The 15087-nt window shown below is 35.1% G+C and overlaps 1 protein-coding gene across 1 annotated transcript; it reads right to left on the bottom strand.

Moving 5' to 3' along the window:
- Positions 1 to 2547: 2547 nt before the first annotated feature.
- On the bottom strand, positions 2548 to 3228 carry LOC128246516 (uncharacterized). Its single transcript, XM_052964744.1, has 2 exons — positions 3140 to 3228; positions 2548 to 2897 (listed from the first exon to the last, which is right to left on the bottom strand). Exons 1-2 carry the CDS (start codon positions 3215 to 3217, stop codon positions 2589 to 2591), a joined length of 387 nt encoding a protein of 128 aa, XP_052820704.1. The 5' UTR covers positions 3218 to 3228; the 3' UTR covers positions 2548 to 2588.
- Positions 3229 to 15087: the final 11859 nt, after the last annotated feature.

Genomic DNA, 15087 nt, shown 5'->3' on the forward strand with positions numbered 1-15087 from the left:
AGCACACTGCATGCCTTAGAGTGATTCGTGTCAGCGAAAAGACTTACCGGAGTTAGTTATGACCACACTGCATGCGTTAGAGTGATTCGTGTCAGCGAAAAGACTTACAGGAGTTAGTTATGACCACACTGCATGCCTTAGGGTGATTCGTGTCAGCGAAAAGACATACCGGAGTTAGTTATGACCACACTGCATGCCTTAGAGTGATTCGTGTCAGCGAGAAGACTTACCGGAGTTAGTTATGACCACACTGCATGCCTTAGAGTGATTCGTGTCAGCGAAAAGACTTACCGGAGTTAGTTATGACCATACTGCATACCTTAGAGTGATTCGTGTCAGCGAAAAGACTTACCGGAGTTAGTTATGACCACACTGCATACCTTAAAGTGATTCGTGTCAGCGAAAAGACTTACCGGAGTTAGTTATGACCACACTGCATGCTTTAGAGTGATTCGTGTCAGCGAAAAGACTTACCGGAGTTAGTTATGACCACACTGCATGCTTTAGAGTGATTCGTGTCAGCGAAAAGACTGACCGGAGTTAGTTATGACCACACTGCATGCCTTAGAGTGATTCGTGTCAGCGAAAAGACTTACCGGAGTTAGTTATGACCACACTGCATGCCTTAGAGTGATTCTTGTCAGCGAAAAGACTTACCGGAGTTAGTTATGACCACACTGCATGCCTTAGAGAGATTCGTGTCAGCGAAAATACTTACCGGAGTTAGTTATGACCACACTGCATGCCTTAGAGTGATTCGTGTCAGCGAGAAGACTTACCGGAGTTAGTTATGACCACACTGCATACTTTAGAGTGATTCGTGTCAGCGAAATGATATTCAGAAGTTCCATTTTACCATACTGCGTACTTGATTATGATTTGTCTCAGCGAAGTGACTTTCCGGAGTAAGTTATTACAAGACTGTGTACTTTAAAGTGATACGTCTCAGTTTAATGGCTGTCCGGAGTTCACGTTAAGTTTAATAATTAACTCTTAAAGTAATATACCTGTTTATTGTTGCAAGCGTTATTAATCTGTCTGGAAGAGTCTTTTGCGCGGCAGTTTTGATGGGATGTTGCGCCATAGGGACAGATAGATCCATCGTGTGTCCGTCCGTAGTTGGCGGAGTCCACTTTAATCTTCTGGCCAGGGGGACATTGGATGTTACCCCTCGAATTCTCGCATATAATCTTCCATCCCGAGACTGATAATGTAAACATATAAGGAAGTTTATACTAATTTACTGAAGCTTCATTGCACTTGTATGAAATGCGACTAGAATCAAATCAGTTATTTTGAAATAAAATAAATAACAAAGGACAAGAGTGCGAAAGTATGTGTGCGTGTGTGTGCGTGCGTGCGTGCGTGCGTGCCTTTCTGTGTGTGTGTGTGCTTGCGTGCTTGTGAGCGTAGTTGTGATATCAACTTTCAGAACTACTTTTAAATTCCTTTGTTGTTACATGTACTTGCCTTGATCAAAACAGAACACTGGACTTCAGTAAATTATGTCAAAAAATGTAAAAAAAATAATAAAGAAATGTTTTATAAATTTAAATACATATATAATAGGAAAATAACAACTTACCGTTTATTACCGGTTATCCCGTTTATCAAACATTTTATTGATCTTTGAAGCTGAATATTCGAACATTTGCTTTCATACCAAACAAATTACAGACAAAAACAAGTGTTCGAACATAAATAAATTTTTATATCATCGTTCAAATGTATTTTGAACTGTTTGCCGTTGTAGCACGTAAAATGAGCTTCCTGGAGAATTCACACAACAATTTTCAGATAGATCCGGTATTTTTTACCCAACCCACAACTCAAAATGTATCAACACACTAGCGTGGCATTTACTCCTTATCTGGAAAACAAACATTTTAAAGCGAAACAGACTGGTCTCTGACAGTAAGGCCAAAACAAAAGTGTTTGCTTCCGCTGACATCTCCAAAAAGAATAGGGTAGATAGGTAGGCATAGCTTTTTTTCTATTCTTTTTTTGAGAACCAGCATTCTGTACCAAACCCCAAGACCTATATAAGAGTATATCACTATTGTAAAAAAAGAATATAAAATGGTCAAATCTTAACATGTTCACATGAATAAATTCACATTTATTTAGGCACAAATCGTTCCTTTAGACATCAACACAATTTATCAGTTACAAATTTATATATAAATGTCTAATGATTTCTTTAAAATTCAAAATAGTACACATTTTTCTTCAGATATAAACACACGGAAGTCGGATTTTCTCTTTCAATCAATTAACAATGTTATCAAAAAAAAAGAATATTACATTTCTATTCTCGGTGTCATTTCCACATAATGTATATGCATGTTCCAATTGTGTTTAACAGGATTTTTTTTTTCATATGGGCGTTGGGTTATTGGATGTTTTCCATTATTCAGGCAATTCTCACAAATGTGTAACACAGATTTGAATTTGGCTTTCAAAGTGGTATCAATCACACCGCCAGTGTCCCCACAATGACAACACACATCCACTCTGTTGCTCAATTTACTTGCATAGAAACAAACTTCAATCGGTTGCCACATGTGAGTTTTCTGGATACTACACCTCTACAAACTCAAGTAAGAAGGATGGGCAATAGGAGCCCCACAGGTAAAGGTGAATTTAGATATACATTTAGCTATCAAGAGGTTTTGTTTGCTTGTCAACTTGGTGCGACTGTAGTAGAGTCGAGGTTTATTACATTCACAGCAGTGAACGACTCCTCGTGCTGTTTGAGCGGTCATTGAGAAGGTTGGTTCCCCCAAGCTATGTCCTACAGCTGGTTGCCTCTGGCTCGGTCCTTCCGCTAGTATGGTAAGTCCCTCTGTAGATGGATTGGTCTGTCCATCAACACGGTCAGGATGCAGATGAAACCTCTGAAACATAGAATATTAAAGTAGAACCCTCGCAAACAACTGAAGAAGCTATATGCTTGAAATACCCTTAATCAATATTTGAAAATTTTAAACAATTCAAGAGGGTCATAACTCTGCAGTGAACAGTGATATCTGGATAAGCTGTCAACCCTCTCTTCCCTCGTTCTTTTCGCATTAATTTTTGTTTAAGTTGAATGAGGCGGATTTTCAAAAATTAAATATAAAGTAGGCTATTTTCTTACCATGTAAATCATCAGCATGGTCATGAACAGGTTGATCAGTGGCTCTATTGTTGCTGGCTTGGTCAATATCAACATCATCTGGAATAGAAAGTTGTTCAGCTCGCTGAAAAAAAGTTAGAAAAAAATAAACAATCTTGTTCTCTTTTGCCACACACAATAACAATTAATATGTTGCAATACCAAACATTATCAATAATATTCAAATAAGATATTAAAATAAAAACAAGACATTTAAATGTGATTAAAATTGATATTAATTAATTAATTTAATATTACCATATCTTAATTTAAGGGAATGTATACCTAGTGATGCTGGTCTGTAATTGTTACATTTACTTCCTCAGCGTCGGAGCTATGAGGTCGCTTATTATTGTCCTAGTGGAAGCTACCATAGGCTTCAACGATGGCCGATCAGATTCATCTTTCTCCTTGCCAATCATTTTCAAATTCTCCTCCATCTTCCGAGGACAAACCTGTCACTTTCACTTCAATTTTCTGTTTATCACTGGACGTTTTGCATGGATAAACTTGTGAAAAAAATGTCTGTAATCGATGTACAGTTACTATATGACGTTTAAAACGAACGAGTCTCGGCATGTGAACATTTTCAAAGTTTGATTCCCAACACTGACGCCATCCTCGTTTGTTTTGAGGTCTGTGTTAATAGACACTTGTATTAAAAGCGCTTGTATACTAGACGCTTTTTACAATTTATATTTTAAAGCGCCTATTCACCCAGATGAAAATGACACGACTTAAATACCGAAACATGCTGCATTCATCGCAAATTTGTCTGAAAGCGGAGAAAATACCGATCAAAACATGCAAAAAATATTAAGGGTCGGGAGGAAAAATTAGGGTCGGTCGGGTTAGTGGAAACAAAGAACTTTTTTACGCCTAATATGACTGAATATTAACTTACTATAAAAACAAGCGTACATGCAGGCTTAAACTAAGGAGAATGGTTAAAATCCAATGAGTATCCACATTTGTATTGCTAACACATTTGTCCTTCCAAATTGTCATCCTTTAAATAGCGGCGTAGTAATTTGGTTATGTATTCATGCCCATCTTAAAATAAAAAAGTGTTTTCATTATTTTTTGGAAAATATGTGCACTAATAATACTACATTGTTTACTGTTCATAAAGCTTTGCAATAAAAAACGAGCGAATATTAAGCTATAAGAATGAATAGCAGAGAACTATTTCTCAGCAAACCGAAAGTAGAAAAGTTGACAACTATAATTATGCATGAGGGGCACCCCAAGGGTAGCGGCATAAAGCCCACCCTTTTCAAAAAAAAGGGGGTAATTCAGAAATAAATAAAAAACAAATAAAACTCCAAAAATATGCATAAAAGAAACAGAAAATTTGTTTATTTCAGTGTAAGATTGTATTTAAATTCACTCGTGATCATAAAAAACTACATTTTCAATGACACTCGTGGAATAAAATACGATCTTACACTGAAATAAACAAATATCCTCTATATCCACATAAAAAAAACAATATACATGGTTAAGTGTGCTCAATGAAACTTTAAACAATGTTCATTATGCATTTTAGACATACCTGAATTAACAGCCAGAAATACACAAACAGCGAATACAGCAACTGTGCGCATTCTTACACAAGATTTTCAACAACGTTATTTTTCATGTTGTACATAGTTGCCACTATCCTAATATTTATAGTGGCAAAGCCGGATACGTCTGCGTGCGAGGGTGGTGATTGATATGGTACGTTTCTTAGACGCAACTAAAGTTTTGGACAATTTTTATGTACTTTTGGATCTCTCATTTTGAAAGCATCATTTATGTGTGCAATGCGAAACAATCCTTGTAACAAATTTGGTTACAACAATTTGTTATCGGAAATTTAATTAAAGACATATTGTTCATACAAACTATAATAAGCGTATTAATTTACTTCTTTTTGCATGAAAAACATGAAAGTGACTGATATGTAGCATTATTTAATTTCACTACTGTTACCAAATACATGCTTTGTATTTACCATGGCATTTTAGTTGCACTATCGTTGTTTGATGTACAGTGAAACATGTTTACTGTAAATATTCTAATAGACGCAACGAGCGCGTGATTTTTTGAGAACCATGCCTGCTAAATTAAAACTACTACTCAGTTTTTTTTTTATAATTCTCTACTTTTGATGATCAGTTGTGTATAGATTCAGAAATATTAAATACTGATTACACTTGCACCTAGTATTCAGCGACTAGACGGTTAGCGTGGTCTAAATCCTGCCATTGACCAATCAGCGACCAGTATCGGCTACAACATCATTGTATACTCCTATACATAGGTGATGTGTAACATTGTGGTTGAATTGAACAGTACTGTGCTTATAAATATAATTCAGAAATAATGAATTTTATCCATCATAAATCTGAATGCTATATAGACTGGATAAGTGCTCTGGATTGTCAAATTATGCTAGGGCCCAGGGGCCGTATTCATAAAACTTCTTAAGTTTTTCTTAAGAAATATGAAATCTGTCTCAGCGTAAGATAGGAATTTCATTTATCTTAAGTTCTTTTCATATTTTCATAAACGTTCTTAAGTAGTAGTTGGTAAATCTCAACTTAAGATATGAAGGATTCTTAGGAATTTCTTAAGTGCGTTAATGCGCCAAACTTTACGATCTATTTTCACGGGCGACAACTCGCGAAATGTTTGTTTTCATAAACGATACTCTCCATTGGGAGATTATCGGCAATCTTCTGTCAAATGCATCGTCAGTAGTTGTCTAAAGAGCGACAAGAATATGTCTACCTCACCAACAAAAAACTTGCCTGAGGAGGACGTGTTGTTGGTGTGCAAAGTTATGGGAGGGGATTCTAAAGTTGAAAACCAAAATATCTACTACTGTTTAAATACCAAATTTGCAAGCGTTAAGTAAAAAGTACAGACAAATACACAATTGACATTTACCGTTCATCTAGTGTTTTACATAAAAAATTACCGATAACGTTTCAATATAGTTCATCATGTTGTTTATAGTGGTTCAATTCACGTTTGTTTCTAAACCATTTGTCTCCACACGGACTACAAACATTGACAATATGTAAGCAAGTATATCCGTAAAATATGTCCTAACGTTGGGTGTCTTCTGTTGATTTGCATATATCCAGCATTGTCAGTTAGATATTTGATACAACTGACACCGCAAGTTGAAATGCATAGCTTTTTAAATGTAGCGCTGTTATAATATCCATAACGGCATTTATGGCAGATTTTGTGTCTTTTCGATAGATCCAATTCATTTTCGCTATTAAGGCTTAAGGTTCATCATTATTCACCCCACCAACACTACGTATTGTACTCATCAGTTGTATTCTTATTGGCAAACAGTTTAAAGCTTTGCATTAAGAAACACAATCGGATGTTCACAGTTTTGATCCACTTCACAGCAAAAAATAACATACATTTTGTTTGGGTATATTCAAACGGCCGCCAGTTTTTGTTTGTGTTCCCAAAATACGTAATTTACTTTGTACCAAAATACGTAGTCGATATGACATTAAAATAGTGAGAGTAATAGTTTCAAGAAGGCGTTCATTTGTGTTGCATATAGTATATACATTTAATTTTACTGTGCTCAGTCTAGGAGTCACCAATGCGGCCAAGATTGAAATGTGGGGGCAGGTGACTGATAGTTATAATGCGTCGGCCAGGGTCCCAAGGACGAAAGTAGATATTCAAAAGAAGTGGTCGAATGTCACGAGCATACATCGCCAGAAATTCAATGAGAGTCAGGCAAAGTTGGCGAGGACAGGTATGAATTCATGAGCCGGCGACTTATGTTTATAGTTCATATTTTTATATCTTCATTTTTAGGTGGTGTATTTTTAACTAATATTATGTCCGTGTATCGTTTATGAATCCAACTCTTACAGGTTGCGGTTCACAACCCCTTAAGCTAGACCTCCTCACAGAAAAGGTCATAGATGTATTCGGGAAAGGTGCGAGTGTGGTTGGAGTCAAGGGAGGGCTTGACAGCAGCAGGTACCTAAATAATTAACACGAGCCCATTAAAGGGATATATATCGATTACATTAAAATAAAATGAAACACTGTATTATCAGTATAACATTAAGAAATAGTTATAGATTATTCGATGAAAAAGGATTGCTTTAATACTATTAGTATATGATGAATGATCATATATCAAAGAAACAATCACGTTCGCAAGTATGAAAAACGTTCGACCTCTTATAGTATTTTGTTGTTCTGAATGTATTGAAACAAACATTTATATCCAGATTGAATTGGCCTTATTTTCAGCTCTTTTTTGTTTGATGATGATGATGAAACGGGTTTCGACAGTCTGAGGTAATAATAATAATAATATTATTATTATTAATTAGTTATACCTATTGTACGAAGCTTGGTGTTGATCAACCGGCCGATTGTAGGGAGTCAACAGCCACTTCTTGCATCCATATCCGCTGTCACCCAACAGATAAGTATCCCCATTCCCGGGCAGTCCTCTTTCCAATACAGTCTGTATTCCGCTGTTGGTCATTATGCGGCTGTCGTGTGTGCTGCCTGGCCATCGCGCAACCACATCCGTTATCTGCAAATAACATACATAAATATTTATAAAAATTATATACCTTATGTAATCAAACACCTACAGCTTAAGTATAATATCACCCGCTGAGTATGAAGAAATAACGACAGGTGGGAGTATATACATTAAGACCCAGATTGAGTATTTATCTAGTTAGGTTGTCGGCCATAGAGAACATGTATTGGTCTATAGCGAGCATGCAGGTGACACTGGTTATAGCTCTCTAGAACGAGCTTACCAAAAATATACCTTGTAATTAGAGTCGAACACTAATTGGGTATTTATCGAGTGGTAGCCCATTCGATTGATGTAGGCAGGTTCGTCTTCGGTAGGAGCTTGGACTTGGATATGGGTACCGTCAACGACGCCAACAACATTAGGAAATCGTGCCATCCTGTAGAAACCCCTTTTGGCATTTCTTAACTGCTCTTCCGTCAGGGGAAGTTCACATACCGACGGATCATGGCAGGTGTTGTCAAGGCGTTGGATACTTGTGTTATGACACGAGACACAATGGGCTGTGACACACCATGTAAATCACCATCGGACAGTTGAATCTGCCCGGTGGCGAAGTATCTCAAACCAACCAACAGTTTTTGTCTTGGAGTCAACGCGTGATTCCGGAGAGTGTTGGGCTCAAGTTGTGGGCCTATCAGGTCCAGCAGGCGCTCAATTGATACTGGCGATAGTCTGTATCGTTCAATTACTTCATCATCATCATCATCAAAATCATTTAAATCCAATCGTTCTATAAACTGCCTTCTGTTCATGGCGATTCTATTAATGTACAAAATATGTGCATAATACATAATGCTTGTTGATCGCAATTTTGTCAAAAATATGAATATTGAAACAAGGCGCTTTCATAAAAAATATTTTTAATAATTTTAATTGCACCAACGTGAAAATGTGTAGTATAAAGAAAAACAAAATTTATTAAACGTGATCAAAACTTTCATGAGATTTTGGGAAGTGGCCATTGCCTACTTACAAGCACTATGGGTAGTATACTGGTAAAGGGCATCATACCAATGGGAGTTGATGTTCATACCCTTCTCAGGTATTGTATTAAAATAACTTTGCATAAGACTTTTGACATTAACCTTACCCAAAGAACAATATGTGTTGTGTACATCTTAAACAAATTACGGGTCATACACATCGCAACAGACTGGCAAATAATCCGACTTACATGGTACCGTTTGTCGATCAACCTTTATCAAACAGAATGATCGAATGTCTGCAACACATTATAGCACTTAGCTGTATATTTCAACAAACAAGTGACATGGTGGAGCTTGACTCCCATTGTTTCATGTTTGTTGCATAATTATATGACCCAGAAACAAAGTTATTTGACTAAGTGATTTAACTGTTTCATAAATGCCATGAAGATGCTAATGACACACCTAAAATGCATTTCAGTCAAAATTGGGCGCATTGCATGTGGCAACATTCATATTCAGTATTAAAGGATTCATAGCTTCTTAATTTTCTTGAAAGGGGTTAGTACAGTTACAGACGAGGTAAAAGTTTCTGTACACATTACATGTAGACAATGGTACCAAGGCTATGACATCAAGCAAATTCGTTGAATTGATATCCCCCGCCTGATTGGGCTAAGTCAAGGAATGGAAATCAATTGTTGATGAAATATATATATATAAGAGTTTGAGTTTAATTGCAACTGTTTGAAATAAAGAAATATTTTATATAATGTAACATTTAGAATTGACCAAGAAACCTAGTTTATGACTTCATGTTACCCAGTTCCAAACTAATCTAAGATTTCATCAAGGCAAACATTCTGATCAAAATATTTTTATAGAAAGTATTCAACACGTGATAGTATAATATAATGGAAAGTTTGTCATAATATTATGGAACGTTAGTCACAAGTTTAATTTGTCACACAGTTTGTTTTCATTTATAAAAGCTCGTCAATTGTCTTTCAGTTCAGATGCCAAAAGGTGGTTGTACTATTATCAGCACACATTTAGGTGGTTAAACCAAAACAAAAATGACCATGAAGGCTCTTGTACATCAAAGGAATTGTCAGGAAATTAAAATTTAAATAATGTTAAAGCAGAAACCATTGCAAAAATATGTGTTTCTGGAGCTTAAACGTTCTAAAGAGTATCAAATGCTCGCTTCCCACATTTGTAAACAACAGACTGGCCGAAGGTTTTCCTTTAATAACTTTTTTATTCCGTAACCTAGAAGCATGAAATAAAAAGCCGAGTGAGGCATGGTAATTGTAGAGCCGAATGCGCGTCATGATATTTTGGAAATATATACTTTATACCACTTACCAGGCGAAAACAGGTTCCAAAAATCCTATTTCGCCATGGTTTCGCCGCCATCTTGCATATCAAGCTCCAAAACCTCACTTAAACCCTTGCAGATTCGGAATACGTGTACCCCCCTGACTGACATATCCCTTTTATTAACTTTGCAATTCTAAGGATAAATCGAGTGAACAGTACACTTTTACATGCACATTCTACATCAGCAGCGGTCATTTTACTCATATTGCTTGAAGTGCAAGGTGAAGGTTGCCCGCTGAACCACGTTATTAAAGAAAATATCCTTAAAAGCAGTAAGATGCGACCAATACCTAGATCATAATTATCATCATCCAAAAGATTTTCGAAATTTAGTTGCAAACCATGGTAATTAAAAGACAAGCTTGTTACATACTTTTTATTAAGGAAATACTACATCCTATTGCAGTAGCGGCCATTCTACTCATATCGCTGGAATTCCAATGTGAATGTTACCGGCTGTACCACGTTATAGCCTAAACCTACTAATACGCATGCGAACCATCTCTCATATTCGCATATTTATCAGCATTCGAAGAACATCTAAAATTCAGTTGCAAACCATCGTAATAAAAAGACAGCATGCAAACACTTTTTAACTTCAGCTGTATTATGAAATGAATTTATATTTTACGGGAACTTCTGACACAATACAAACAATAACAAGATCAATAGTTTACATGTATATTATCATGCGATAATTTGCGATCCGAACATATCCGTATATGTTGCGTTCATTGATTAATAAACGCAGTTGCCTGAAAGGCAGTTCATTAAAGGAATTGAAGGTGAGGTGTAAATATTGTACATTGTACCGAAGAACATAGACCAAGTGGCAAAACAAGCAACATGCAATAAGCATTATATTCAACAATTTACATTTTACTGACAGTTCCAAGGCGGTACCTAACAATTCTTGATAAACGTACTTATTTTTGTTATATATTATAATTATATGTACTGTGCTGTTTGTGGAGTCTTGTGCTGTTCTTCCATTTTTCTTTTTTTGTGATTGTTTTTTGTTTTCGTGTTCTTAGTCTTTGGCGTTTACCCAGTGCCATCAAACCGGGTTATTGTTTAACTTTTTGCTCCTGAGCTTGTTTCTGTAGTTTTTCTATTTAGTATTATTGAAGTTGTATGGAACTGAAATATTAAAACCAATCGCGATAATTACAACACCCATATTCATGTAACAAATGCCTACATATGATTTATTACAATAAATATATAGGTGTAAAATAATATTAATATAGGTGTATCTTGATAGAATGCACTTTGAAATAAAATCCTAAAGTAGCTATATCGTAAAGAATTGAGAGTCAATGTTTATGTTTAAAACAAATATTATCGAAAATTAATTAAAAACCCAATCGTCCAATTAAGTAAAACAGACAACTTTTAACATACGAAAAATATATAGAAAACGTCAGCATTTATAAGTTGTACGGTTATCTTGAAGGAACTTCTTGATTTCCGACGTATTTTATTGTGCACCATTTCGATATAATCGCTTAAATTAGTAAAGAAATGTTATGCATATAATGTGTGTTTTCGGTCTGTAATAATGGGTATGTGATAACGAGCATAATGCGGGCGTTATCGATAGAAAACGTGCATTAATCGGTAAATTCACTTGCCGTTTGCTAAGATAAGATCTGTTTTAAAAATAAAACATTGATAATATATTAAGAAGATCATACAATAATTTGTACTTTCTCTTTCAGTTTACTTTTCCATAGCTTTTCCACTGCTTTAACAACTTCATTTGATTAATACAAACAAATCAATGTTTAGCAAAAAGAGTAGCTATGATGCATTCCACAGCATAAAGAAATAATGTCTGAACTTCTCCTTTATTATTCCACAAACAAGTTATGATATAATTAAGTTTAATCACAAACACACAGTGTTGTTAAACGGACCTTAACAACAGCTTGGTTTGATTTTGCAACTATTTCAAGTTGTCCCTTTAAGGATAGCTTTCGTCATTGGTATCTTAATGTAATGCATTTAATTAATGGTGCTTATTTATTCTTCCATTGTTTTAAGCGTATTAAATGTTTATCTTTGTTTCGTTCTTAATGTGCCCATTATGCTACCTAGCGTTTAATGAAACCAAAATCATGTCAGTGAATCATTAAGATATCCCTCAAGGCTCATGGACGGACGCTTTCTTTATTTATGCGTCTATCCTTTAGTTACCCATCCACAAAGAACGCAAGAAATACTTCAGTATGACAGGGACATTCGGCTTGGAACTAAAAAAACTATTCTGGCCTGGGATGGCTTCTCAAAAATCGATTATGAATCAGTCATCAGCAGATTTAGCGAGAACCTTGCCCAAGAAATGCAATTATTTTAATTTCAGACAGTGCACACGATATCATTGCAACTACTTGCATAAGTGCTTGACTTGTAACTCAGTTCAGCAGCTAGTGTCGAGTGGCTCTTGTGTAGACACACCAATGATTGTGTTATATAAGTCAAGTATATACACTCGTTAATACAAGAATTAAATATGTAATTAGATGATACGATGAAACCATATTATCATGCCATATTTCATCTGCGTATTAAAGCATATAGTGTTAACTTGATGATAGTTTGTTCGTATTTTACAAAAATATTAATAATGAAAAGTTAACTTTTGATATAAAGTCCAGTTTGTTATATATATATCAGGCATTTAATGTTATCCAAGAAAGAATTTATTCGCAATTTAGCACAAAACTTTAAACTCTTCTTTGGTTAAGTAATAACATACCACCCTATAAATAATATTGTATATCTAGTATCATTCTTGTTGTAAACAATTATGTAAACAACCCGGCACCGTTTCACTATCAACGTACATACGCAAAGTACAGTTATTTATTATTATTCATGTATATATATGTCTGTATTAAACTGGAGTTAAAATTGATATGCATTCCATTTTAGTCAAGCTTTACATCTGATACACTTTCTCATTGTATTTGTTTAAACACGAGCTACCTAACAAAACTTGTTAAAAGCAATTTGAACGATAATTTTACTTCATTTTCAAAATCAGAACAGTTGGGGTAAACCGAAGGTGTTAACAGATGGTTTATTTAGTTAATATCCAACATTTCTCAAAGATCTAGACAAACCCACACATGCTAATGCTCTTAAAACATTTAAAGCATTTGGTATTGACATGATTTGTCTTTGTCTAGAAAATAGCACGTGTTATTTTATTCATATTAATCTCAAATGTAAGCTATTTGAAAATTGTCATTATGCTAAATGTTTTGTTCCAAATTACTTGTCATGGTATTTAAATAATTATGTAGATGAACTAATTATGTATTCATCAAATTACCGGTGTCTTTAGATCATTATTCATCTATGATAATGTAACACTACATCTCTGATATTTAGTATATTAATTACAATGACTAGTTTTCTACCTATTCATTCCTTTATTGATTTATCTATCTTAAAACTTTCTTCTATGTCTGACTCATTGTTTTCCATAGTGTGTCCAATATATATAAGTCTTGGTATTCAGTTATATGTGGTCACTTAGCTGGATGCATCGCTTTTTCTTACACATCTCATTATTCTGAAAAATAAATTGTAAAACATGGATATTGAACAAGACCAATGGCGAGCATTCATCGGATTGTACTACGCTAAACGAAATGGGTTAACAAGTTCAGTAATTTAGATGTTAAAGAGCCACTGAACTAGATTAAAATAAGCCACTTTCTACTAAGAAATACTCCGAATTCAATTTGCAAGCCATTATGCAAACTTTTTAATAAATCACTGTCAAATAGTCATTTCCCAAACAATTGGAAACTAGCAAATATTCTCCCACTGTATAAAAAGGAGACAAATCAACGGCATCCAACTACAGCTCAATATCATTAATATGCTGTTTTGGAAAGGATAGTACTCAAGTATATTTATAACCATTAAGTAAGAATCATACTTATTTTTAAAATCAATCGGGATTTCTTCCTGGGCATTTTACCATGTATCAACTTAAAGACATATATCATCAACTACGTACATTATATTGCGTGTTGCAAATTACTTACTGTGACGCCAGCTTCATATATTTATACTATAACGCCAACCAAATTATTTGCAGGTGACACATTAAGTAAAACTTTTCTGAGGCTACTTTGGCCCGGCCTTAGCTCTTTGCAATATATGATGAAGATGGGTATAAAGCAGGAATTCGAAGTTCAGTACGCAATGCTATGTTTGCGATGCCGAAACGCTTCAAGACTTGTATAGTCATTATATACGCTATGCTATATTTGTCAAGCGATGCTATGCACAACAACCAATGAACGCTATATTTGTATATGTAATAAATCATATTGATACGAAACTTTCGCGTCGCCATGAAAACGCCAACCAAATGATATTATTTGCAGGTGACACATTAAGTAAAACTTTTCTGAGGCTACTTTGGCCCGGCCTTAGCTCTTTGTAATATATGATGAAGATGGGTATAAAACAGAAATGCAAAATTCAGTACGCTATGCTATGTTTGCCATGCTATGTTATGCAACAACACCCATTGAACGCTACATTTGTAATAACTGTAATATATCATATTACTGCGTATATATTGCTTTGCCATGAAAACGCCAACCACATTATTGGCAGGTGAAACATTTAGTAAAACTTTCCTGAGGCTACATTGGTCCGGCCCTTGCTCACGAGTTGCAATATATGATAAAGATTGGTACAAAACAGAAATGCGAAATTCAGCTTTTAAATCTTGCAAAATGCTTCAATACTCTTGGCTCTTCATAACGTAATTTAGTTTTACATACATGTATGCAATGTTTGCTACAATTGCTATGCTATGTCTTGAAAAAGCCGTTATAAAGTCATTTTACTATCATGTGCATAACACATTGATTGGCGCATTCGAGAAGTGCACGTTCTTTTTTTGTAACATTTCGTGTTGCCAAGCCAAAAACATCCAAAATATTTTACCCACACATAAGGTTTAGTATTTGGTGCGTGTTTTTTGGGGGGCA

Source organism: Mya arenaria, chromosome 9, assembly GCF_026914265.1.
Source record: "Mya arenaria isolate MELC-2E11 chromosome 9, ASM2691426v1".
Lineage (NCBI taxonomy): Eukaryota > Metazoa > Mollusca > Bivalvia > Myida > Myidae > Mya > Mya arenaria.

What these genes read in the sequence shown, in the direction of transcription:
- LOC128246516 (XM_052964744.1), bottom strand. Translation starts at nt 3,217, where the DNA reads ATGATGTTGATATTGACCAAGCCAGCAACAATAGAGCCACTGATCAAC. An exon ending in CCATGCTGATGATTTACATG is followed by an intron (nt 2,898 to 3,139) that starts GTAAGAAAATAG and finishes TCTATGTTTCAG; the next exon opens with AGGTTTCATCTGCATCCTGA.